Source organism: Porites lutea, chromosome 9 (assembly GCF_958299795.1).
Source record: "Porites lutea chromosome 9, jaPorLute2.1, whole genome shotgun sequence".
Taxonomy (NCBI): Eukaryota; Metazoa; Cnidaria; class Anthozoa; order Scleractinia; family Poritidae; genus Porites; species Porites lutea.
In genome coordinates, this window is record NC_133209.1 from 21,231,397 (window position 1) to 21,258,593 (window position 27,197).

The 27,197-nt window shown below is 38.1% G+C and overlaps 2 protein-coding genes and 1 long non-coding RNA gene across 6 annotated transcripts in view; 2 read left to right on the plus strand and 1 right to left on the minus strand.

The window, feature by feature from the left end:
• Positions 1 to 668: 668 nt before the first annotated feature.
• LOC140949032 (uncharacterized) lies at positions 669 to 12,764 on the plus strand (the record flags this gene model as incomplete). The annotated part of the gene is made up of 11 exons (XM_073398285.1): positions 669 to 1,299; positions 2,117 to 2,404; positions 2,527 to 2,826; positions 3,328 to 3,526; positions 4,145 to 4,350; positions 6,555 to 6,739; positions 8,667 to 9,110; positions 10,146 to 10,357; positions 11,183 to 11,223; positions 11,880 to 11,976; positions 12,177 to 12,764. Coding segments are annotated over 11 exons (2,784 nt in total), but the record flags the coding sequence as incomplete, so codon positions are not given.
• A 2,681-nt stretch (positions 12,765 to 15,445) lies between these two features.
• Positions 15,446 to 18,354, plus strand: LOC140947506 (uncharacterized). Its single transcript, XR_012166978.1, has 3 exons — positions 15,446 to 15,523; positions 17,497 to 17,558; positions 18,219 to 18,354. It is a non-coding gene; the product is annotated as an uncharacterized lncRNA (long non-coding RNA).
• Positions 18,355 to 22,882: 4,528 nt separating this feature from the next.
• The window catches only part of LOC140947628 (ATP-binding cassette sub-family C member 4-like), a 32,064-nt gene continuing 27,749 nt past the window's right edge, over positions 22,883 to 27,197 (minus strand). For all 4 annotated transcript variants that reach the window (XM_073396775.1, XM_073396776.1, XM_073396778.1 and 1 more), the window contains 6 exons: positions 26,480 to 26,674; positions 25,337 to 25,492; positions 24,690 to 24,779; positions 24,187 to 24,359; positions 23,953 to 24,058; positions 22,883 to 23,351 (listed from right to left, as the gene is read on the minus strand). In XM_073396775.1, the coding sequence (XP_073252876.1) occupies positions 23,025 to 23,351; positions 23,953 to 24,058; positions 24,187 to 24,359; positions 24,690 to 24,779; positions 25,337 to 25,492; positions 26,480 to 26,674 (1,047 nt within the window). In that variant the 3' untranslated portion in view covers positions 22,883 to 23,024. The remainder of the gene's footprint in view (positions 23,352 to 23,952; positions 24,059 to 24,186; positions 24,360 to 24,689; positions 24,780 to 25,336; positions 25,493 to 26,479; positions 26,675 to 27,197) is intronic.

A 27,197-nucleotide genomic window follows, 5' to 3' on the forward strand; every position in this document is an offset into this window, starting at 1 on the left:
CCTATATATTTAGAAGTTGATGCGAGAGAAAAGCAGAAAGAATAAATTGAAACTATTAATAGCATTAAATTAAAGTAGAAATTTTTACGTAATACTGAATTAGATTCATGAGGAGTCAGTAACGGTTGTGAACTCTGGGTGAATATCAAACAACATATTTTTGTAGACATGGAAATACTTGGGCACTGGTTGCTGAATGAGACGGACAAGAATGTAACGTGAGTAACATGTTAGTCACACTGTAGAGGAAACCACTCAGGGGATTTCAAATTAAGTGATTTCTTTTTCAATTTGCATAACAACTTATGTTAAGACGCGAAACGAGCAAGAAAATGTGAAGTTCTAAATAAATTACAAAAAGTTCCAGATAAATTACAAAGTTAAGAAAAAATGATGTCACGGGAGTTTTCTTCTTAATTTGTTGTTTTTCTTGGACAAGTTTGAGTCACAAGCCAAAGTACTTTTAGTAGTCCATTTACCCAAACCATCCGGGTAGGAATCTTGTGCAGAAACATCGAACTATAAAATTTGACGTGGTGGCAAAAGGACAAGCTACAAAGGACATCCAAATAAGCTGAACAGACTAAAAAGAGTGGAAAATTTTATCGCCTGAAATCATAGCCAATATTTTCTAAGGATTCGCCAACGGAATGGCGCGAACTATTTGATTTTCCAACCAGAATTTCAGGTTTTCTCAAGTAAATGGTAAGTATTCCAGGTTTGTTCGCTTTGCAAATTTAAATCTTTTTCTTCTTGTCAGGTTTTACGGATCACGGTCCTTAACTGAAGGACGATGTCCCAAGAGCAAAGCCGTTTCGTTCTCTAAAACATCTCAGTTCTACGCCACGACACCGATAATCAATTTGAACGGACGCAGCTTTACGATTTCATGCTGGATAAATCAAACCCAAAGGAATGCCATGTCAGGAAAGATCTACGGTGATTGGCAGTACCCATGGCAGTTTCTGCTCAGCACAAAAGAACAAAAGATATTATTCAATCGTCGCAGTCATGATAAAAAGGAGGAATGGTGGTCTTTAACAAGTAAAGAAATTCCTTTAAAAAAATGGATTCACCTGGTAGTCACGTGGAATAACGAGGCAGGTAAGGTATTCATCTATGCAGATGGGGTTGAAATTGCATACAGAACATTTTCCACAAGTGCAAAGTTCTATGATTCCTCCGGACATTTGTATGTGGTTGGCAGTGCCAAAAAAACACACCAGTTCCAAGGATCAGTGATGGATCTGTTCGTCTTTGGCACAGCACTTTCACTGGATGAAATAAATAAACTAAGAGGTGAGAGATTTGAAATCCTCTATGCATTGTTTTAGTTTAAGCAGGAGATGTCTGTGATGTTTAGAAATATATTAGGAAGCTTCAGCAACGACGACGACGACAGTAGATGAAAACGTCGCAAAAAGAAAATAAATAAATAATTTTTTTCTTTTTATCTTACTCGGGTCTATTTGGACCCGCTCAGTTTGTCAAATGTAAGCGCTTTCTCCTGGAGTTGAATTCTTCTGAAAGAGGAAGGAAAATTCGTCGTCATATGTTCACGTCCTCCATAAAAAGTCACATTAGATGGTTTCACGTCGTAGTAATGCAGTAGACGTCAAAGAAACATGTATTAAAAGCGTGATGTACGTGCAAAGAAGCTGTTTTGGTCTTAAAAGCAATTGGTTTTTGACGTTGTCGTTGTTGTTGTCGTTGTCGTCATGGTTGCTTAAGCTTCCTGTTTTCCACTGAGAACGCCAGTGTAATTTCGTGCTGAAAATCAGTCTGTTCCCCGGACAAACCATGGAAACTTCTTCATACGTGTAGGTCAGGAGAAGCTTACTAATCACTTCCTAGTCATAAATATAAATGAATGAGCATTTCCTTTGAACAAGCGAAGAGGGTAAGACTATACGCATGCACTACAAAATGTGGCAGAATAATTCGTATTGATATCAGTTCATCAATATGTACAGTTGCCCTAGACGTTATCAGAGCTCTCGATCAAAATCTATTCGTTCTGTCTTTAAAATCGTTCTCTCGAACCTTTAATTTACTTGCGTTTTAAGAAAAATACCACATTAAAATTAACTGAAACATTTTGAACAAAAAAATCAAGGTGTTCCAACCATAGTGAACAAACAAGTCACAGGAGGAACCGTTGGAATACAATGGGAGCCACCCTTGGAAGGAGCGTGTCCCGTATTGGCTTATAATATTTACTACAGAAGAGTGAGTTCACCACCATCTGGAGAAAGCAAAAGGCACTTAATCAGCATCGATGGAAGTATAAATCACTATACCCTTCATCTAAATTGCAGTCACGAGTATGAAATAAATGTTACTTCAATGGACGGCCATATGGAAAGTGACAGCAGCCAGACTTTGAAGTTTAAACCCAGTGGAGGCAAGTTAAAAATTATTCTAAATTTGGAATCTTTTTTGTTCTTTTTTTCGAACCAAGTATGACATTAAAGGGATGGCAAGCACCCGTTTCATTGTCACACTCGTTCTCCATTTTTTTTTCAGATGTTCCGTCGCCTCCAGTTTTAAGCAGTTTAGAAAAAGAAGCATTCAGCTGCAACGTCAGCCTGGCCTGGGAAACCCCTTCAGATCATGGATGTCCGCTAATTATGTATACGATCTACTACATGCAGATTCGACCACAACAACCAGGAGCACCCTGGTACGTTGTGAACATCACCAACGCCATGGCAAATCAATACTTTTTGGCAACAAGATGTGAAACGGGGTATGAAATCGAAATGACCGCCTGGAATGAGGTAGGGCAGAGCAGCAGGTCAAAAACGTGGAAAACAACAAGTTCCGGTGGGTTTTTCAAGACAATCATATCGTTACAATAATTACTGATCACCAATAAAAGCGTGTAAACGGATTTTCAGAGAATTCGACTAAATGTTCGTTCAGAATCTCCTCCAACTTACTATCACATCACGCGAACAAAAGCCACGGAGCAATAGTTTGAGACACAACGGTTTAAACTTGTTTCATCCATAAAAGATGCTTTAAGATTTTCGACACCTACAAATTTCGCACAAATGAAATAAAGCAAATCCATGTAAAAACCATTTATTTTAGTTTTCTATTACTGATTTCATTTTTATTTTTTTAAAACCTGGCTTCAATGGATAAACAAGTTGGGGTAAATAGGGCTTAAGATTTTTAATACCACTTAGAAGATCTATAATTAATTACTTGAATGTAAATGTGGATGAAAAATGTTTGAAGCAGAAGAAAGTTTCTCACTAGTATCGTTACTCTCTTTTTCAATAAAAATAGCCTCATTGTTACCCTTTTACATCTTTTCAGGTACACTTAATGACGAATTCTCGCCCTCAGAACCATCAGAATCAGTAGCTACCAAAAGTGGAAACCATTCTCTATCCCAAGCTGCTGGTTTAACAGCAGGAGTTACTGCTTTCCTCGTTATAGCCATTTTGGCAATATTCTTGTTTCGAAGAAAATTGGCCAAAAGAATTGGACGGAATCGTAACGCCAGACCGAGAAGGTAAAACTAACAGTGAAAAAATGTCATTGATTGAAAAGTAAGAAGTCTTCAAACTAGTAAGCGACACCACAAACTTAACAAGTTATTAATAAGCCAATAAGGCTCCATATTCACTAAGAAATCAACGACACTTTGCACTTCCAAATTGGAAGACGGACCGAACACTTTTATTAAGCCGCCAATTAAATGATTCGGTTTTAATGTTTTTATATATTATATGCATGAGTTTTGATATTGATATATTGTAAATTATTCTATTTTAGCTTAGTTTTATTCTTAAATAAAGCAATTCAGCCCCTGGCTGCTAATGTAATTATTCTAATAAGCTATCTATCTATCCATCTATCTACCTATCTTGATCTATCTATCTATCTATCTATCTATCTATCTATCTATCTATCTATCTATCTGTCTGTCTGTCTGTCTGTCTGTCTGTCTGTCTGTCTGTCTATCTATCTATCTATCTATCTATCTACCTACCCATCTGTTGAAGATAAGAAAGATTGTGAATTCCTAGTCCAAGGAACTACAAAAAGAGAAAAAGTTATTTGTAAAGCATGTCTATGCAACTATAAATACCGTTGTTGTTGTTTTTATTTATTTGTTTTCTTCATTCAGGTCCAAGTCCACTATAATTCCCCTCATACAATGGGAGATTCTACGAGTACAAGTTATCTTCCAGGAAGAGATCGGTCGTGGTGCATTTGGTAAAGTGTTAAAAGGCATATTTAGGGAATCCCCTGGAATCGACGTGTTTTACGAGCCCAGAAATCAGACCGTCGACTTTAAAGAAGGCAGAACAGTAGCCGTTAAAGTTGTAGGAGGTTAGTAATCGAACAATAAAAGTTATGTTCTTCAAGATTATGTCTGCTATTGGTGGTTTCTTTAGCAAATTCTTTAAACAGTATTCAAAAGGTATAATAAGACACGACCCTTAGAAAGTCCCCCACTTGTTTCTATATTTATGGATACTAACAACATGTCGTTGTATCCATTTAATGGCACTTTGAAGATCAAGTGAAGTATATTCATCATCATTGATTCGACTAACTTGACTGTTCTAGGGTTCAGCATAAGTCTCTTCCAGGCAGGTCTGTCGTTAGCACTCTCTTGCCAACCGTTCAGAGATCGATGTCTCTCTACTTCACGTTTCTTCCAGCAACATCTCTAGTTGTTCGAATGCCGATTAGCGCTTAACTCGGGGTTAAATTTAACCAGGGTTTCTTTTTCTTGTGTTCAAAAGCATTTTTTTGGATAATTTTCTCTGTTATTTTTAAAGCTTCCAAACATCAACCTGTAGACAAAAGGAATTAAAACTAAAATGCTTTTTAAGCTTTCAAATCTGAATTGGAGAATTCAAATCGTGCACTAGCCCTGGGTTATCTTAACACAGCTTTGAACAACTCGGCCTGAACGTTAATCTAGGCTGTTCTTGATTACGCATTCCAGAACAGAGCTGCGAGTATAGCAGCTGCTTTAGTAGCCTGTTATTATCCATCCCATACACGTAACCCCAATAATCTAATAGAACAATAATCTAATAATCAATGAAAGTTTTTCTCAATTACAATATCAGCCATTGATAATAGTCGTGAACGGCAGAGAATTTCCACATAGTGTGATCTTGTCTTTACAGCACACGTTTTTTCATTCTTAAATGTCTCATCATATAAACATGTAGCTTCTTCACGTGGGTCTGATACAGAGTCCGTTAGAATGGCTCAGATTAGGTTACTCGGAGTCGAAAGGGGGCTTAAACAAACAGGTACACAACTGTTAAACACTGTGCATATCGGTTATGAAGCACATTTGTACCTTTTTTCAATCTTCAACGTTATTTTTCGTACATTTAATTAGTTAACAAGCGATTTCAAGTCAGACAAAAGAGGAGAAAATTCTTGTTGTGATCTTTCAACCTTAATATAAGGGAGTTTAAGATACGAAGACTACGGAATACGAACTACGGCTGGACGAGCGTTGTCCTTTGTTTGTAGCACTGGGTTGAGTCGTGCAAATATAGAACGTTAAGATTGCACTACAGACAGTAGACTACGAGAGAAGAGGCGGAGAGGGAAAAAACACGCAAAGATTTTCTTGTTTTCATCACAGTTTACAAAAATGCAAGTTCAGTTTTGCATGAGATCTTATCTTTAGAACAATGAATAAATTCTTCCATACTTGAAGAAAGCAATTAAGTCGGGTGAAATTGGTAAATAAAGTTTTGGTTACACAGGTTTTATTTTTTTCGCCCATGAATACGTATGTCAAATATTAAGGAAATAGACAGAAATAATAACAGGTCATTTATTACATTTAGAAGATGGACTTCTCCGACTACTGACCTGATGTGGTTTGAAGTATTGAAATGCCGAGTTTCGATTGTCTCGAAGATGTTTACATCATTTTCATTCAGCAAATGCGATACAAAGACTCGCATAAACAAAGTTTACACAAGTAGAAAGACACACTGATCAGTTCGAACAAACATTGAAACTTTTTAAGTGCGAAGAGAAAGTAAATTACCTGCATGATTTCTCTTCTCCTCGGCCGTCAATCTGAATTCTGCGTATAAACAGCTAAGCTTATTTAAAAATGAGCTTAGCTAGATAAAACTCTAGTCACAACGGTGGATTAAAAGGGTAAATCTGAGCAGAAGTTAAACACAACTTACATATTTCGCTTCCCTCTCACTTAAAGCAGGCGAATTTAAAACGTTTTTACGAAAAGACGAGATTCTTGAATTACCGAGACGACAAAATACAAGCAAAATGTTCTCCGTAGTCCCGACTACGCGAAACAGCTCAACAACCCACCGTAGCCGCAGGTCTACGCGGGGAGAATAAAAAGTCACATGGTTATGATCATGCGCAGTAGCATGTTTAACCGTAGTCGTAGTCCGTAGTCGCCGTATCTTAAACTCCCTATAATTGATTAGGTACGGATCTATGTGTAATTCAACAAATTAAGGTAAGTACATTAATTTCTCTTGTCAAAAATATTTCACGTTATAATTTTGTTCTAATTTTAGAACGGGCAGACCAAGAAGCCAAAAATCAATTTTTGGAAGAAATTGAGCTGATGAAAGCAATCGGCTGCCACAAGAATGTTGTGAGCATGCTGGGATGCTGTATCACATCACACCCCATTTTTCTGGTACTAGAATATGCTCCGTATGGTGATCTACAACATTGGCTCAGAAATAAGAGATTACAGGTATGATAGCTATGAAGGCGGTGAGTTTGACTTACTTTAAAAGATCTCGATTGTGAATGTAACACTCGCCATTAAAGTTAAGTTGAAAATCGAAAGCTTGTGTGAAAAAAAGTTTTTCCCTATCCTGTATAGACTGTTCACAGTCCCCTATTTTCCCGTTAGATCGTCGAGATCGAGCGCTATGCGTTACGGGTTGCCATCTTGGATGAGTGTCAAAACTACTTAGGGGGTGGGGGGAGGTTTGGAAGGAAGCGAGAAAAATAGAAGGACTGTAATAACATCACTGCATCCCGCGTTCAGGAGGCGTAACAGGAATTTCACGCCTTTTACCATTCATTAATCAAGAAACTCTGCTGGCGAAGAAAAACATGCCAGACACATTTAGCATCGATTTCGCGTGTTCGAAACAGTGATTTTATGCGGTTTCTGGGACATTCCTCCAAATAAAATCGGCAAACATGCACAGGTGAAACATTTTCCTAATCGAAGCGCTTAGCACGCTCGCTTCACCACAGATTAAAACGGTTAAACCTCCCGATAAAAAGCCAGGCATTTCTGACAGGTCGTCTTTCTTACGTCGGCGTAGCGTTAAATTTCAATTCGTTTGGCAGAAACGGTGTTACAACATTAACCTCGCCGGGCTGCTTCAAAAGCATGTTGGCTTACGTGATTCATCCGCAAAAAATGCCAAAATTCCTTTTTGTGTTTGCGCAAGATGTGCCCAAAGGATGATGCGCCCTATGGTATTATGAAAGCGTACGTTTTCTAGAAACGGCGACTTGTCAACGCCTTGTCAGCTAGTATTGGCAACTTAAACTAAACCCGTTGTTAACGCAAATTAACATCTATTGTCTAATGACCCATCAAACGCCTGTATTGCTAGTGTAAGGCGCTCAAAATATAAAATCGTGTAAATCTAAAGGTGATGTTACACGGAACGATTCGCAACGACCATTTTTAGTGCAACACAGCGTTGTGACATTGTTGGGACATTGTTTCGAATGGTTACAACGTTGTTCCAAAATTGCAACTCTGTGTTAAGCTAAAAATGGTCGCTGCGAATCGTCTCGTGTAACATCACCTTTAGAATTACACGATTCTAAAGGTGATGGTATGCGGGACAATTCGCAACGACCATTTTTAGCGCAACACAGAGTTGCAAAGTTGGAGCAATGTTGTAACCATTCGAAACAATGTCGCAACAATGTCACAACGGTGTATTGCGATAAAAATCGTCCTGGCGAATCGTCTCGTCTAACATCACCTTTAGCAGCGAAGGCAACAATAACGGTAAAAAAAGAAGGTCTAATTAGCAAAAAGCAACTTTGTACGTACAGCACACTTTTCTGTACATTTTTTTGCCATTGTTTTGCACGACTACAACGTGAAACTCCCAGAAACTTTCTGGTTACACGTTTTATGGGGGAAATGTAATACGTGTTCTTGTCCCCTTTTTTTCACTGTCACTCATTTTCACGCAGGTGGCCGCTAGCATTTCTTAATTTCTCACTGCCGCTACAAAATTTTCATTCGTTCCTCCAACAAAAAATGTCTCCTTTGTTTTTTCTCTCTCAAGCACGCAAGCGGCGAAGCCACGAGCCGCGATAAACGAGGGCTTAAGTCCGAGAAGAAGAAATAAGAGTCGATCGTCCTCTCTCCTCTGGTCCCAATCCCTTATTGTAACAAAACATCGTGCTTTGCAATCGCTCTGGCTGGTTAGACCTAGACGGATTTTAAGAGAAAAGGCGGACTGCAAGAAGTCTGTATATTGTTTGCCTAGTCTTCAAGAGAACAATAACGCGATAGACATACACTTAGGGAATCTTGGGCAGACAGGATTTTAGGGCCTACAGATACAATCTTACTTGAACTGTTATGCGTCTGTTTGTGTGTGAGTGTGTGTGTTTTTTTTTTTTTTTTTTTTCAGAAAAGTTATCAAAGAGTCTACGACAACGAAGACAGAGAGGTCTTGTCTTCTGGTGGCAATCTAATTGCTGTTTCGACAGAAATGATTAAGTCAGGACAAACTGATGCGGAAAAACTTGAAAGCGGAGAAATTGAAAAACGTGGAATTCACTTGTCTTCAGAAGAGTCTGAAGTGACTTTTTGCGGTAGTAGCGTCTCCAAGGACATGTCTCTTGATGAACTTAAAGAGACCCGTGTTACCGCCGACCTTGCATTAACTACCAACAAAGCTGGCATTCACGACAGTGGTGAAGGTAAAGAGGAAAGGGTAACAAACCAGTGTGAGAATTTCTCTGGAATGAGAAGTGTCCATCCGAGTGATTCCCAAGTAGATGGAACAAGTGATGATGATTTGCTAACAGCCATGGACCTCCTTTGTTTTGCGTGGCAAATAACACGTGGAATGGTAAGGGCGCAAGAGAACTTAAAGGGGCCCCCCTTCTAAGTGCTACTGGATACTCAGTTGATATTGGTTTCAGCTGGGATCAAGACTCGCGACTTCCAGCAGGGAGAGGTTATGTTATATTGAGATGGGTTGTATCAGTAGGGAGAAAGCACATGTTCATTACACAGAATCCTTTGGGTATATGACAATACGGGTGATTTATCGAGCGAAAAGATTATTTCAAATTCTTCTTATTGGAACCCGTTCTCTTAATTTTCAAGGTTGTTCTCTATTATCATATTTAATCATACGATTATCACATGAAGTAAACTGAACTCGGTATTTTGTAAATGCTTTCAGTTGTGTCGCTTTGAAAAAATTTCAAAGATAGGGGGTCCTGAATCAGTCTGTCTCAATGATAGTTGTTCTTTTGTGGTTGTGGCGTTAATAGCTGTGGTGATGGTGTTGGTGGTGGGTCTTGAAGAGACTGTGGTTGTGGTAGAAGCGCTGCTTGGTTCCTGAGTGTTGGGGGTCACTAGTATGGGATCCTGTCGGCGCTGTGTCTAATGTTTTGCTTTTTGGCTTGTAGTAGTTACTTTGGTCATCTTTCTAGCTCTAGTCATCGCTTGAGTTGTTGTGGTCATGCTGCTATTAGTTTTGGTGGTCACTGCGCGCGGAAAATATGGGAGTAATGGTGGTTGTTGTGGACAGGTGTGTTGTCAGTGTAAAGTTTCTGTTTGTCATGATTGTGGTTGTAGTAATAGTGTAGCTGCTGTGGTGTTTGTCGTTGGTATGATTGGTCAAGTTAGTTGTTTTTGTCACTGTGGTAGTTGTCTTTGTGGCACTTTTTGTTGTCCTGATGGCCGTTTTGGCTGTAGTTGACTTTTTACTTGTGTTTGGGGCTGGTGGTCCCGAAATTTTGTGTCGTCGCATCGCAACTGCCGTAAATACCATGTAGTTACCCATAGTTCTTGTATAGGAAGATTGAACGGAGGATATAAGTATGTCACAAATTATTCCTTTCATGCTTCCTCCAGCTGTCTTTTTTTATCCCAGAGTTTCCTTGCGAGCAAAGGATTTGTTCACCGTGACTTAGCGGCGCGTAACATACTTCTTGGAGAAGACAGAGTGGTAAAGATCTCTGATTTTGGACTGATGAGGCACACTCAGGACGACGTGTACCAGCTCAGGAAGGGAAAAAGGTTGCCCGTTAAGTGGACAGCACCAGAGGCACTCTACAACAGTCAATACACCACAAAGAGCGATGTGTGAGTATTTTGATGCTTAGAGTAAAACTGTCTTACACTATGTCAACTGCGCATGGTCATATGTCACACATTTATCAATACCGTCATGATAGAGCAGTAACCCGTAGTCCATTGTCATCCCCAACTGCTGATTGGTAGAAAATATGCGTCAGCCTATCAAAATCGAAGCACTACCCAGATCTGGGAAGTGGCATTCATGCGTCATCTCGCGGGAAACCGTTGATGGCGTCGCGAAATCTCGGCTGTTTTCTTAGGCTACTTTCAGTAGCGAGTCGCCACGAAAATGGAAATAGCACCTTAGAAACGAAGTTGCAGGTTTTCGTTCAGGCCTGGGCACAGTGGAACTTTCGGCTATATTGGCTAATAAAGTACGATATATGTAAGAACCAATTAAGCCTGATAAATAAAACATGTTCTCTGGATGCCAGAATAAGAACCCATTTTAGTAACTCCTATTACGGTACTATCGTGTACTGGACCAAAGGAACTTTAAGATCCAAAATTTTGTGAAATGTTAAAACTACTTGAAAACTAGATGTTGGGTTTCCAATCAAGTTAATGTTTACTTATAAAAGTAAAGCATAAAACATTGTATGTTAATTAAACCTTTAGTACTGCTTAATGTATAGTATTTTTGAAACAAATTTTGAGAACACATTCAGGCTCAGTTATCACTAAGCACCCGATAATTAAGCGGGTGTTCACTGTTATTTCTGAAATAACAGTCTTTATCTTTCCTTATGGTCATCGAGATTTCTTCAAATAACTTGACAATGATTATTTCACAAAGAGTACGAATTTTAGTACTGTATAATTTATTTTTAGGTGGTCCTTTGGAGTTGTGCTATGGGAACTTTCCACAATGGGTAAGAATTAATAAAGAACAATATAGAAATCTGTTTATTACGTATGGAGACATTGAATGCATTATGAAAAAAACACGATTTTTTGATCTTTTGGCTAAAAACATTAAGGCGAGGATCTAGTTTAGATCTTTAAACGGCAAATTGATATCCTCACTATTCACTCAGCTAATAAACGAAAGGGAAACGTTTCTCGAACTTAAACAGAATCAAATATACTGAGGCGGAAATACAAAAATGCTGTCTTAACCCTGTTCAGACCAGGGGAGCTGAGTTGAATAACTTCAAAACCGTTAAGCTGGACCGCAAATTTGGGTTCTGCCAACGCCATTATGACGTCAATGTACAGCAATGTGTCAAACAAATTATACCTAAATATTGAAAATGACGTGTACATTTTCAGTGTAATTTAAGTGGTCGTTTCATGTGCGGTTTTAAAGCTGGGGCCCTCCGAAGCCCCCATGCCCACAGGAAGCATATAGTTAAGGAAAATTGAACTGTCTAATAACATCTTTCACAAGAAAAAAACATCCAGCGACTTGGTGACTTAATAGTATTCACGCGGAGTGAGCGAGCCAAGTTATTTCGATTTTGCAAAATAGTTGAGATTGTCATCAGTTTATAGCCTAAACAGCTGATTAAAAAACTTGTTATTGTAGGAGGGAATCCATACCCTGGTATAAGTAACAAAGAATTGTACAAGCTTCTAAAAACAGGATATCGCATGGAAAAGCCCGACATGTGTTCCGATGAACTGTAAGTATAGTTTTAGGCTACTTATGATGATAAATATTTTGTGTAACGGATAAAAATGCAGCCTACAAGAAAGCTTTTTGTTCTGGATTTTCCTTTCAGCTTTCCCTTCACCACGCGAAGCGCTAGCAGTCCTTAGCCTGTCCGTATGTAGACATTTTGTTTAACGCGTTGTTGACACTGTGTTACTGTTCCTTTGACAGGTTCCAGCTGCTATTAGAATGTTGGAATGAGGACCCCAGCGCGCGACCGACGTTTGATCTCGCCGCAAAAGCGCTGGAGAAGATGATGGTGAAGGGAACTCCTTATTTGGATTTGGATTTACTTGATGAATCAAAGGCATATTACTGCGAGAAGCCTTTGGAAGAAGGAGACACATCCTAAAGAACAGCCTTGCTTCGTAGTCCTCTTTGGTTTTTGTTCTTGTCTTAGCTGGAAAAGTACCACCAAGTCGACTAAACAATTTAACAATAGCTGTTACTAACTACACGTTATTAAAAACGCTTGATTTTTTTCTTAGATAAATAGTATTAGCTACTATGTAGCAACCAAACTCTTAGATTCAGTTGAACTTCAGGAAGGAATATTTCGATTAAATTAAGCATGAGACATTAGTCACAAAACTTATAAAGATCTAATAGCCAAGAAAATACTTTGAGGAGTTTAAGAAGACAGCGATTTAAACTTTAAAACTTTATCTTCGTTTATCGAAGTGTTACAGGTGTGTTAGTTTCTCAAATGTAATAACTTCGGTTAAACTTGACACAAAGTTATTTGATTCAGTATAACTTCGCAATTGCCATAGCTTCGGATTAGGGCTAGGGGCCGTTTCGTAATGTTTATCGTAAACAGCATTAATTTTGTTAGCGTGCATTTCTAGACCAAGTAAACTTGTTCCTTACTTATCAAGTTATCACCTATGTGATGTTATACAGATATGTGCTTGTATGTCATTTGTTTGATATTTTCTTTTTCTAGAAGGCTTTGCACAGGGTTATATGCTATGTATAACTAGCTGTGAGTTACATTAACTGATTAAAATTTGCACGAAGGCGCAAGTGTAATTACTGGACCCCGGTGATAAAAGTCCTATCTGTAGCTCCCTCGCGGCACGCTTTTCTCCACATAATTGGACACCTAGCTCGCAGGCTTCCTTCTACAAAGTGATGGTACCATCAGTGTGACTGCGGTGCCGTCGTGTTTTGCATGTTGTCGCCTACCATCCGAAGTGCTTATTCAACTTCAATTTTACTGTCCGTTTCAACTCACAAATTCATCGGGAAATTGTAGAAGCGGAATGAGGAAAGAGAAACCAGGAAAACCTTTCCGAAAGAATCTATTTCACCACATGCTTTCTCAGAAGGGTAAATTTTTCTAAGCAAAGAAAAGATTAAATCCTGTCGATGTTACCTTTTGTACCTTAATAAGAATAACAATAATTAAAATAATTATGATATTAATAATGATGATCGCACTATATTTTTTTCTTTCAGAGCTCAGTAGCGCTTTACAGCAAAAATACAATATTAGAATAATGGTTAAAAATTGAAATAAATGTTGAATTGAATGTGGCTGGGTATCATCTGAAGAATTATGGAGATCTCGGAGGGTGTGGCCGAGGCGGATAACTCCCTCCGAGATATCCATAATTCTTCAGATGATACAAAAGCCGAATTCAATAATTGTTTTATTATTCATTCAGACTGATAATTCCTAGTTTAAAAACAAGCTAAAACATACTCATATTTGTCGATCATATTTGTCGATGATAAGTTCATCTCGATAGTGCATATTTTTCGGGAAGTTAAGAATATAAAGGGTTGTTTAGGTTTGCAAATATTCTTCAAAAAGCAGATGTCGTCCATGGAAGTTGCATTTTTGTCTTCTTGCTATGTTCTTAGACAATATTTCGCCTTTTTCTTCCTCGTAAAACGCGTAAAAAGTCCTGCCATCTTGTACTCACTACCAAAACAACTAAAAGTCGTCCCCAGGTTTTCTCGGTTGACGGTTCTATAATCTGGCAACTTTGCTGCACGATTGACGTCATTTCTCACTTATAGCAAAGTTCATCCAAATTTGGTCGACAATAGCTGGTTATGTTGAATTATGTGTGGCATTTTAGCCAATCAGAAACGGCGAAATATTTTGAATGAATAATAATTAACAATTATTTGAATTCATTTACAAAAAAAAAAAAAAAAAAACATGCTTAACTCCGTCGATGTTAAGTTCATGCATCTTCGATGGTGCATATTTTCCCGCAGGTTTAGGAGGAAAAGGGTTGTTCATTTCTGCAAATATTCTCAAATAGCAGATGTCGTCCTTCGAATTGTCTTCTTGCTGTTCTTGTTATGTTTCTAGCCAATAGTTTGCCTATTTCTTCACTACCAAAACAACTCATAACCTCGTCCCCAGGTTTGTTCAATAATCTGGCAATTTTGCTGCACACTTGACGTCAGTTTCACAAATCGCAGCTTTGCCTTCCAAAATTGGCCGACAATAGCTGCACAGGTTATGATAAATTATGCGTGGGATTTAAGCCAATCAGAAAAGGAGAAATGTTTTGAATGAAATTAATATTTAAAAAATCATCCAACTCTAAAGAACCAAAAACTGAGTAAAATATCAAAAGACCAATTGATAAAAATGCGTTTTTGGTTATGATGTTGCTTACATTTACTTTTCGATTTAAACTTAAAAGCCCTTACTTTTTACGCTTCATTTTTTTTGACGGATCAGAAGCAGGTACTCTTCCACCAACTCACGCTAAAGAACAGCCCACATGTCACCCAATTACTGGGGCAAAAACGAAATGAAACGAAATGATGATTTTTATAATAGAGGTATTACTGTTTCTTTTTTTCTAACGCCATACAAGACAATGACACTGAAAGGTTATGATATTGTTGCATCCTTTGTGTAACAAAACAGAGGAAATATACAAATATCTTTGAACTATTTGAGCTGAAAAATATATTTCAAAGAGCACAATTGGGAAATGGAAAATAAAATGCCATTAATGAACGACTGCCAAGGACCACTGACATCTCGTCGTTGTAAAAAGGCATCTTTGATGTTAAGAAATGAACGTTCTCAAACTCGTCAATAATTCATTAACATAACTGACCACCATGACGCTGGTGTACATTAAAAGTTTTCGATTTTAAGTTGTGAATTTCTTCAAGAATCAATGTTCATTTGAAAACTAATTAATGAAACTCTCCACTTATTATTTTGTCCGCTATCCACAGAAGTCGCTCTCAAAAACTAGGCCTCGCTTATTGGTGTCTGAATATCGGATAAAGCACTGCGTGTCGCGTTTTTGTATTACTTCTTTCTTGATAGTTTGCGGTGAAAAAGTACCTTTCAGTTTCCATCTTAGCGTGAAATGTCATATCCTCCCAACCACGCCTCGCGTGAACCGCCCCCATGTTAGCAATAACTGAGGTAAGAATTACTTAACATACGATGATCAATCATAAGAGCCGGTTCAAAAACCAAAAACTACATTCCATATTGACAGATCTCAAGACATCAGAAAATTTGCAAGGTAAGTCGTTTCGCCAGTGTTTGGTGCTAAGGGGATTTTTCTCTTTTGGATCAGTTTAACCTCTTTTATTTTTCATTCACTTTCACTGGGCACTTACAGTCTAGTTTGAAATAGGTCATTCAGTTTAGTGAGTTATCGATTTTCTTTGGACAAAAACGTTAAAAACGTTAAAAAAACGTTTAAAAAATGATCATTAAGACCGCAATTGTTTTACGTTAAAAGTTACTGACTTTTACCACTGAGACTTTACTTACTTAATCCCCCCTGATTAGTGCTCTGTGTCGAATTTGTCCAAAAAGTATTTTTGTGAGGTTCATTTTTCGACTAGGGACGTGGACAGGTGGGGAAATCAACTTGTTTGGATGCAATATACCACCAACCGTCTTTTTGTAACAAAGGAAGGTATACAAGAAGATGTTCGGTTTCACGTATCCGTATATTCGTTCATAGATAAACACCAAATCTTGTACAAATATCAGTTTGAATTTAGGAAAGGATATTCCACTGATTCAGAACAAGCTAGCCACTGACAAAGGTCAAATAACGTGGTTTATTTCTCGACCTATCAAAGGCGTTTGACACAGTAAATCATAAAATACTGCTCTTTAAACTATATCTATATGGAATTCGGGGTACACCACATAATTGGTTTGAAAGTTATTTCCACAACCGAAGACAATCTGTTAAAATTGACTGCTAAATCTAGCTATGAAATATATACTGCGGTATACCTCAAGGCTCGACTCTAGGTCCTCTTTTATTTTTGCTCTGTGTGAACGACTTACCAAACTGTTTCGACAATCTTTCGGTGCGGAGCTTTGCTGATGACACCAATTTATTTTACTCTAGCGACAACTTAAAACAGCTTGAATCCGTAATGAATCGACAGCTTAAAAAAATTTATAACTACTGTGCTCTAAATAAGTTGTATCTATTAACACTGCAAAGACCAACTATATGTTAGTGTCATCATCTAGATGCTATCCAAAGATAAATATCACTGGTATTAAACAGAAAGATTACATAAAGTACTTGGGAGTTTATATAGATAAACATCTCAATTGGCCCCACAGATACAACATGTAAATAATAAATTAGCTAAAAATTTAGGAATCCTTTCAAAACTAAGATATTACATAGATCTGAATATACTCAAACAAATTTATTATGCTTTAACATATCCCTATTTGAGTTACGGGATTCTTGCTTGGGGATGTGCCAGCAAAACCAGATTAGATTGTCTTGACGTATTAAGCATAACAAATGTCTCCGCACCATTTTCTTTGTACATCCTAGAGAGAGTGCTGCTCCCTATTTCAAACTCCTAACAATCGTTAAATTATATCACATATATAAATTAAAAATATACTGCCTTACACATAGAATGAGAAATGAAACTGATAGCATTCCAGATATTTCCTTGATGTCCTGACTCCAGCATCGCGTATACACAATCATAAGATTTGTCAGTAACCTGAATTATTTTAGGCCAAGAGTATCCACCAACTTAGGTAAAGACGTCCTTTAAATTCTCCGCTCCAAAAATCTGGGAGACTTTACCGCCTGGTCTCAAGTGTCTGCCATATCATAAGTTTAAGAAAGAATAGAAGTCCTATCTTCTTACCAACCAAATCTGACCTTGCTTATATGCTCTATCACTGATGATACTATCTGAGATTTTACTTCCTCTGTTCACTGCTGCCGATTATCTAAATATGACGGTGTCCAACAAGAAAGCTCTTGCTACTTTGGACACTGTACACAAATGAACTTAATATCTTTTAGTTAATTATTATTTATCGGCTACTTTATTTTCCTATCTGCGTACACTTGAGTAAATATCTTATATACATAATAGTGTGATATAAATAATGGAATTGAATGGAATTGAATTGGGACAGTTTGCAGTCTGGAAAGACTTCCCCGGTTTATTTACTTTATTTACTTTATTTATTATATCTATTTATTTTTAGGGCCATGAAGTTTCCGTTGGTCTTATGCCTTTTGCTCTTTTGCAGTACTGGTCAAGCAATTGGTTAGGGCCAAAAGTCATGAATAATTGTAATTTTTGTTGACCTAACTCTAGGATTTATTTCTGGGTAAACAGATTAGATAACACAGAATCCGATCGTAAAAGCCTCGCAAAGAAATGAAACGATGAAAGAGAGATGGAAGAAGCGTGAATGAGAGGCATACCATACCAAATGGAAAATATAAATTGACTTAACGCGAGGTTTGAAGATTTACCAGCAAATGCAATTTCCAAAAAAAAAAAAATCTGAAGAATTGGCAGATTAGGGAGGATTTTTTTAGCTGATGTATTTTACAAGAATGGTATACATTGCATGGCATAACAAATAAGAGGAAATTAACTTGTATTGTATGTTGTTGCAATTAACATAAAACGGTGTCAGATGAACCTTGAACTGAAAAGTATAAACTGGGGAATAGGCCATTCGCACGATGGCGTCATTTTACTACTACGACTAGAATCCGTTTCGTTTTTCTTTTCATATTTACATTTGGTAATCCCAGCGAGGTTTAAATAAAAAAGCCCCAAATTGCACTAGAAAGCAATATCTGAAGGATTCTGGTCGTAGCAGTAAAATGACGTCATCGTGCAAATGGCTTATTATATCCAGGAAATATTAAGTTACTTTTTTGGTGCTCTTTTTTTTTTTACTTCTACCCACAGTGTATCACGTAAGAGTAAGAACATCTCCAATTGGTTACGCTGACACGGATGCAAATGTATGGATCAAAATACATGGTAACAACGGAGTCACAGATCAAATAAAACTGGATAACCCAAACAGAGATGACTTCGAGGTGAACAGGTACCTGCTTTCCTCTATTCAGTCTCCAGGGGCTTATGGAGCGTTTTTACTCACGTGGCTAACAGCCATATCTAAAAAATATTGGTACAAAAGAAAGCGTTAAAAAAAATTTAAATTGTAATTTGTAATTTGTTTACCCACGTAGCACTTAGAAGTTCTTGAAAACTCGTTGAATTGTGTCCGTGCGTCCCAGATCGAATTGGAATTTGGAAGTGTTGGTTTTTTTGGAAGAGAACGAACAACAAACTCAACCCACATATGATGTCGACGCCGGGATCTGAACCCGGGCCACATTGGTGGGAGGTGAGTGCTCTCACCACTACGCCAACCTGGCGCTCGTTTATATGCCACAGGACCGGTTTGGGGCACCAATATGGCCGCCGTTTTATTGTTTGGGACACTAAGATGGCGGAAGTGACGTCATGTGGATTTCAGAGTTTCCGTACAGGAGTTATATTTAAAAGGAAAGGGCTAATTGTGAGGCTGAGTGCTTCGGAAGTTTTTTTTTTCTTGTTTCCCACAAGCAATTAAAATACGTTCCATGATATTAAATTTCATCAAATATAAGAAGTTACCGCTACCTACTCACCAGACTATAACTATAAAAAATTAAAACTTGAAACAAAAGGAGCAAACACAAAGAAACAAACAATCGCAAAAAAGCGTGGAGACGGCATTGGAAAATATGTCACTCAAAACTACACGTACCTTTATCCTCAATTTTCGAATCCTTATAATACACTTTGTTTGTACCCCTCCTCCGCCGCCCCCCACCCCAAACGTTGTATAATCTATTGCTTTTAAATGCTCCATATTACCAGGAGCATCAGTTTGACAATAAGTTATGCAAAATGTGGGGATATTGGAAAAAGGACTATATTTCAACTTTTTACTTTTTATTGTAGGGAGGACGATTTCACTGTCGAGGGTAGAGACGTAGGACGCGTGAAAGGTGTAGAAATTTACCGAGATACCTCTGGCTGGGAAGATGGTTGGCATCTTGATTCAGTGAGTTACTTAGCAAAATTTATCAAATGGGGAAAGTTTCCTTACATTCATTTTCTTACAGTTATCGTAAAAGACCTTTTTCGCAATAATACCTGGGAACCGAAGGGCGAGGAGCGAGGACATTATCCGATGAAACGCACCTTTTGTTTAAGAGCGAGCCGGTCATTATTGCGGCTACCGAAGTGGCTACTAAAGTCGTAATAATGACCTCCTGTTCCACCTAAGTTATGTGTTCTTCTGTTAATTGAAAACAACGGAAAGGTACATCAGATGGATTTTTAAAGACTATTATGGTATGCCTGGAGAATAAAAATCATATGTCCTTTCGTAGAACGGTCTCACTCGCTCTATAATTAATTATAGCGATTAATTAAGTACTGTTTAAAAACGAGCAGGAGTGTATTAACAGGTTTAAAATTGTAGGCGAAGCCAAGAGTGTTTACACCTGATAACACATGACTACGAGTTTTTGAAAGGCCTCAAAATCTGTTGTAGATCAACTCATTCTTGCACTAATATTTTGATTTGCGGTTATTTTGGTCTTTAAAGAATAGAAAGTAAAGTTAAGCCGTGTCTTTACCAGATATAAAGACACTCAATTGCTCTTGTTTTTTCTTTATGAATTATTAATGAGTTTTTGAAATCAACCAAGTTACTCACTACGATGTCTGCTTTATCACAGATTGGCATTAAAAAAGGAGATCGACCGGGATATAGACAGTTTATCTACAGCCGCTGGGTAGACGCAGACAGGTGGCTTCCAATACCTCGTAAGTGTCAAACTCTTAAAGCTGTGAACAAGTTAGGCTAAGAAAAAACAAAATCGCTTTATAACTAAGTTTTGCCACAATAACATTCCAGAAATATTTCAATACGGCCTCCACGATTTTTGGGGAGTTTAAAGCTAGCTGTTATGTCTGCAAAACATACACGTTTCTTAATGTAAACGTTTGTGTTGTATGCTGTCTGAATGAATAATTTTTTTTTCAAAACTGGACTTCTTGTATGTATACATGTATCCGTTTTGTTTTATACGCTTTGATGTATGCTTTTTTTTCTGTATTTATCACAGAAAACGAAAATTTTTGCTCTGTACAATGTTGAAGTATAATTTTCTGTTGTATACATATTTGTATTATACATTTAAACCTATTTGTTGTACATTGTTGTAGAATACATTTTTATTGCAAACTACAAAGATGTATGCGCGATTGTTTGATATATCTTAGTTTATGCACTTTGCATACTTTTTTGTTGTAAACGTTTTTGTTATAAACGTTTATGATAATGTATACATCAGGTTTCTGTGGTACACTTTTTGTTGTTTTCCTTTTTGTGTATACACTTTTGTGGTATGCACGTTTTTTTGTATGCATTTTTTGTAAACATTTTCGTCGTCAGTATGAGGATTTTGTTTATTGATATAATTGTTTCTTGTATAGGTGTATGTTACACACATGTTGTGTTGGATACACACATGTTGTGCTGGATAACGTTTTGTCTAATTTTATGTGATAAACGTTGTTGTCGTAAAAATGTTTTTTTGTAAAGTCCTTTTTGCATACTTTTTTGTTGTATAGACGGTATACGTGTTTGTTGAATAAATTGTTGCTAAGTACCTTTTTATTGTATACATTTATGTTGTACACTTTTTTAGTGATGTAATTTTTTTGCTGTGAAAATTTCCTAGATGTATACTTTTTTCTCATAAACGTTTTTTTTTTGGCATACATTTTTGCTGGAGAAAACGTGTTTCGTTGCACACTTTTCTATTGTAATACACTTTTGTTGTATACTTTTTGATGTATTCATTTTTGTTGAAGAATGAATTCTTATTATTTTTCAGAAAACTTACACCAGCTGTAAAAGCAATTTTCGACTTTATCTATATGGTGATTTTATCATCAATATATGTATCCACTTACAGCATGTACGACAACTGCAAGGCTATTTTCAGAAGAGGAACCGAAATCTTATCAAGAGGCCTGCTATGAGAGCTAATCACACTTTATTTAGAATCAGATTGCATACGTCATTTCCAATACTTTGTAGAGCCATTAGCTGTGGATGTATTGAGCAGACTTGTCCACTTCAACGCCACCGATAATTGTACTGACAGCTACAAATTGCTACTTACTGAAATCACCACAGTGTAAGTCAGCCTTCTGGTGACCTACATGTAGTTAAGAAAACGCTTTCAAGTGGGTACGTTACATTCACATTTGTTGCGGAATAAGTTAGGCAAGACCCCCTCTCAAAATATAATACAGTGAACAATAAAGTTTGTCGCCAAAATGTAACACTGTCCACGACTTAAATACTGTGTTCATTACCTTCTGTTTCAATAACCCTTTGAAGGGTAAATGATTGAAAAACTTTGCTCCGGCTTCGGAGTGAGTGATTCACAATAATCTGGTTTTATGTATCGGCTGAATCAATTAAGAAAGACAAAAAACCATTCCTTTGATTCATTCTGAGAAAGGAGTTTTGCTAAGCATTGGTATTACACCAGAAAACTGATGATACCATTAAATTCTGTTATTAACCACTGAGAGCATAAAAAGGTCGTGACGATCATTATATTCTCCCCCGGTCTTCATTTTCTTTTTTAAAAGTTCCATCAGCGTCAAAGGCTTGAGCTCTGACAGTTGTACCTGAGTATTACAATGATATTTTTAGAGTTGCTCAATGAACCCCCCATAACAATGAAAAAATCAAATTTCCAATTTTATCTAATTCTGTTAATGCTTTTATTTATTAAATATAGTTCTGTCAGGTTGATACAAAATCATGTTTCTCCTCAATTAGTTAAAAAATGGCCGCAGAAGTGTTTTCATGCTTTCATGTTTTAAGGATTGTGCCTTGCAATGGAATGCTATGCAATAAATAAATAACAAGCTTACCTATCAATGAAAACCGTGCAGGTTGGATCCCCAAATTTAAATATAAGACCACATAAGCAATGTTTGTGAATAACATTTCAATGTGGACAGGAAAACTAAGATATTAGTTTATACCGCGTTGAGATCCAGAGATCGTTGGTTCTGCTGACCTAGCACTAACAAACAAGACAAAACAACAACTTTGCACGTGCATCACGCTTTTTCGTACATTTCTCTGCCGTCGTTGCACGACTACAACTTGAAACTGCCTAATTTCACGTTTTGTCGAGGACGGGAACAGAAGACAACAACTTTCTTTTTCTTTTCCTGAACTTTGACGCAGTCCTTTAGAATTCAACTCCATAAAAATTTGCCGACATTTGACGAATTAAACTAGACGGAATAAGCACGATAAAGTTTGAGGCAGCGCAAATTGACTTTTCAAGTGACGTTTCCGTAGTCGTCGCCGTCGTCGTTACGTAAACTCCCTACTGTCTTTTGAAAAGGAGCAAGATATGCTAGGGCATCACGGCATTTACGCACGTCTGGGAAAACGTGTATGAAAGAGAAGAGCATTCAATGATGTCATAGAATGTTCAACGACGTTTCTCTTGCCCAAGAACTTTCAAAACAAAGTTCAGTCATACATTTCACCTTACAAAACACAAAGACTTCCACCGAAGGCTACTGCTGACGAGGTTTTGTCGACCAAATCAAACGTCAGCTCAGGTAGTTTGACTACGTTACCACACTTTACTCTGGCAGGGGGAGTGATTAAACGGTGGATTCAAATAACAACCTTTCCTTCTCTATGGACGAGCTTCGCCTAAATCTTGGTGAGGTATAATCATCTGAGTCGTCGTCGTTCGGTCTCTGTTCTTGCAAGGGTGTTACGTCCCCATTCATGCATCTTGGTATCACGTCCACCTCAGAGTCATCCGTGATTTCGTGTCTGGCGAAGTAAGCCTCCCGTGCCACATCGTAAAGATTTGATGCCAATTGTCTGCTGGTGTGTTCTACCATTTGGGAAAATATGCTCTCTTTATTTCGGAGTAAGAGGTAAGGTTCGTCAAATTCCACAAGCTTTCCCTCATCCAGAACCTGTAAATTTCACGAAAAGTATGTTTCCAAGGTGATAGTCAATTAACTAAACAAAAACGGTAACAATCATGACGCAAACCTTGCGTCAAGTGGAGTCGGAAAAGGGTAGGGAGGGGAGGGAAGGGGATGGTAAAGTACGCGCGTGTGTGTGTGTGTGTGTGTGTGTGGGGGGGGATCTTATTAGTTGAGGTAAGGTAAGGCAGGGTAGTATCAGGAGGGTAGGGTGAAATACGAAACAGGTGGAGCTCTGGTGGAGTAGGTTAAGGTATACTATAGTGTATTGGACAGAGTAGGGAGTTAGTGTGGGGTACACGTTAGAGGGTATGGTGGGGTGGGTAGAATAGAATAAGGTTGGGTAGGGCACAGTAGGGATTGATGTGGCAGTCTAATAGGACGGTAGAGACTGTGGATTAAAGACACAACGAGTAGAAAGAAGGAAGAAGTACATGTTACCTAGAACATGAAAAAGTTGGGTGGAATACAATCGAGTAAAGTTCACTAAAATGATAAACTACTAGGGAGGAGTGAAGTGAAGGTGGAATGGCGAAGAAAGAAGAGTCGCAGTATACAAATGAAAAAGCGAAGATGAAATCATTTTTACCATTACTCTGTCTGAGTCCATTATCGTATTCAGACGATGGGCAATAGTCAGGACAGTGCAACGCTGGAACTTGCTTCGTATTGTCTCCTGAATTAATGCATCCGTACTGAAATAAAGATGAAATGACATGAGAAAGTTATCAAATCTACAGATCTCCACGCTGCCAATCGACAAAAATTGTTTACTATGTGTTAAAAAAGAGTATTACCAAGTAATCGTGCTATATATTATTACCTAAGATCGACATTTGCCGTTGCTTCGTCAATGATTAATATTTTGTTGTGTTTCAAGATAGCGCGTGCTAGGCACACGAGTTGCCGCTGACCCACGCTGAAATTTGAGCCTCCCTCAGCAAGTTTAGTTTCCAGGCCATCCGGCAACTCTGATACAGTTTCCTTGAGTTGTACCTAAAGATTAGACGACATAGAACATAACGTGAGAAATACAATAGCTTGAATTAAAGGTGTCGCCCCCCCCCCCCCCCCTTACCCCAGGAAAAAAAAAATAACAAATAGATAAAGGGATTAGTTTCTAAAATGGTAAAGTAGACTTTATTGCAAAATAACCACTTCTACTTTTCTTCTGTATATATTTTCTTTTCTAACTGCACTATTTATTTTCACTACGAATAGAGATCTTTTATTCAAACCTTAATAACAAAATCAAACAAACGTGTACAGCATAGGGTATTATTTGTAAAATTACACAACAATGTGTTATTATTCCTGTAAACGAACCTCTTCCAAGGCGTTCCACAGCTCCGAGTCCCCATACTGATTGAAGGGATCTAAATTTTTTCTAACACTTCCGCTGAAGAGAACTGGGTCCTAAAAAGGATAAAAAAGACATAAGCTAAAACCTTCTGCGCAGGCGTCTCATTATATGGCCAGACGATAATTTCCTAAAACGGAGCCCCCTTCACAATTCAACTTGGTTCAGTGTCATTTGCATTTGGAAGTGAAAGCTTCTTGAACCAGACAGTTTATTCCCCCGCGAGTCTAACTAGTGCCTCATTGGATAACCTTCTAAAGAAATTACATTTTTGTCATAAAAAGGGTGTCAAGCGAGGGGATTCGTTCTTGCTGTTCTAGTTCTTCTCGCTCCTAGTCCCCTAATATGATTCCCTAGTGTGTAGCAGCCCTAAAAAGACAACATATGACCAAGTCCCCAAAAAATTTAACAGTTTACTAAAACACTAGATCACAGGGTAACAGTACTCAGTGAAAGAGTTTTACTTCAGTGGACAGTAAATAATGTAGCTGGTACTAAACTACTAATTTCTGTTGCATTTAAATATGATTCATTGACGCCTTCATCGCCCAAACTCAAGGTTACGATCATAGGCAAAAGATGGGTAGTGCCCACAAAAAGCCCAACACTATACCTGAGGAATGATGGAAAGGTTACTTCTCAAGTCACTCAGAGAAATGTTTGTAATCGGCACAGCGTCTATTCGAATGTTGCCTTCTGGTTCTGCCAGTCTGAATAAGGCGGCCATCAGTGACGACTTTCCAGCTCCAGTTCTACCGACAACACCAACCTGGAATAACAGTGAAAAGAGGACGTGAATTATTTTTGTCTGGGTGGCGGAAACAACAAATGTGTTGAAGTCATCGCCACCAGCCTGCATAACAAGCAGTCCCTTAACGAGCAAGAGGCGAAAGTTGAGGCAAGAGCAAAAACAAACAAATAACACCGAGGAAGCGCTTGAGAAGAACCTTGACCTGTCCAACAAAGTGTGGGTCAAGCACTGTAACTACTAAGTCAGTGGGAAACTTGGGGCAAGTTACGTTATCTACTGGGTTCTTACGACACTCCGATTTTAAAATTCTTTTTCGTTGTTTTCTTGTTGATTATTTGAACTCAAACAGAGAGCTTATTATATCGAATAATTTTGAATTCATTTCAACTGTTAAAAACAGAGATCCATCTAGTGGCAATTAATTTTCATAAAAGCACTGGACCTGTATTTAACCTACAACTAAAAAAGGGCCGCTTCAGAGAGTATTCACCAGTTTCTTTGTTTGACGTAGGCCACGGTGTTGTGGTCAGCCTTCACACATCACATCATTCACATCATGGGTTGGGTGGGTACAGCAAGCTCATAAATGGACTGATGGCAGCTGCCACTGGCGCCTTTGTATGCTGACGTCCGAACGTACTGTTCACATGTTAATATGTATGGTATGAGGGTACGTCTGTTGTCCTCTCATCCACGACTCTTCATTCATTCACTTTGCTTGCTACACCCAACCCCAACGCCCCCCCCCCCCCCCCCCCCCCCCGCCAATTTCGAATTGTTTTCATTTTCTCCTGGGTATTGCAGTCCGCACAAGAGAAACTGAAAATAACACTTGTGCAAAAGGTTTTTGGGGTAGCTGTATTATGAGTATTTCGAAAGTGCCTTTTAGTTACTTCGGGTCTACGGGAGCTTATCCTCCAGTGAGATACGCCAATTAGACTGCACCGCTTTACGACGGAGTATATTTCATTCCACTACAGAACGGTAACATTTAGGTCTTATTACCTTTTCTTCCGCCCTGATGCAGAAATTCAGTTTCTTCAACACATAAGGCAAAGTGTGATGATGTGAATAGTAAAGGCCCTCTGATGTTATTATTCCATACTTGGGCCAACTATCTGGCACAGCAACAGACTTGTCTTTACGCTGGGATTCCTGTTCCAGTTTAGTGTATTCCATAACACGCTCTACTGATGTCATCTACAAAATAAACACAATAACTAAGTCACTGGCAACTGTCAAAAGTAACAAAAAAATTTATAGATAAACTCAGCCTCGTCACCAGTCGCCCTCAGCGATTTCGAATGTGATGTCCGCCTATCAATGGCCTGGGGACGAAACTGAAAGAAACTTATATTTCAAGTAAAGAAAGACAGAGGCTTTGTTTTTTTCTATAACTTAACCGATAAGAAAACAAATAAATATAATTATGATGACACAAGGCTGAGTTTTGAGCCCCGATTTTTCGGGAAAAATAACGAATGAAGCTATTGGAAAGATAAAAGCCACTTGACAGTTTAGCTATCCATGTTTTATAGTCTAACAACACTCTGTTGCACCTACTGTTTTCAGCTTGACAAAAGAACCTTGCCAGTTTATCAATCGATACAAAACAAGTAGATATCTTGGGCGGTGACTCTTAATGAGAGCGAATTTTTGTGCCGGGTTTATGTCACTTGTCCATGTCAAAGCTGACACAAAAAGCAACAATTTTATTACCGAG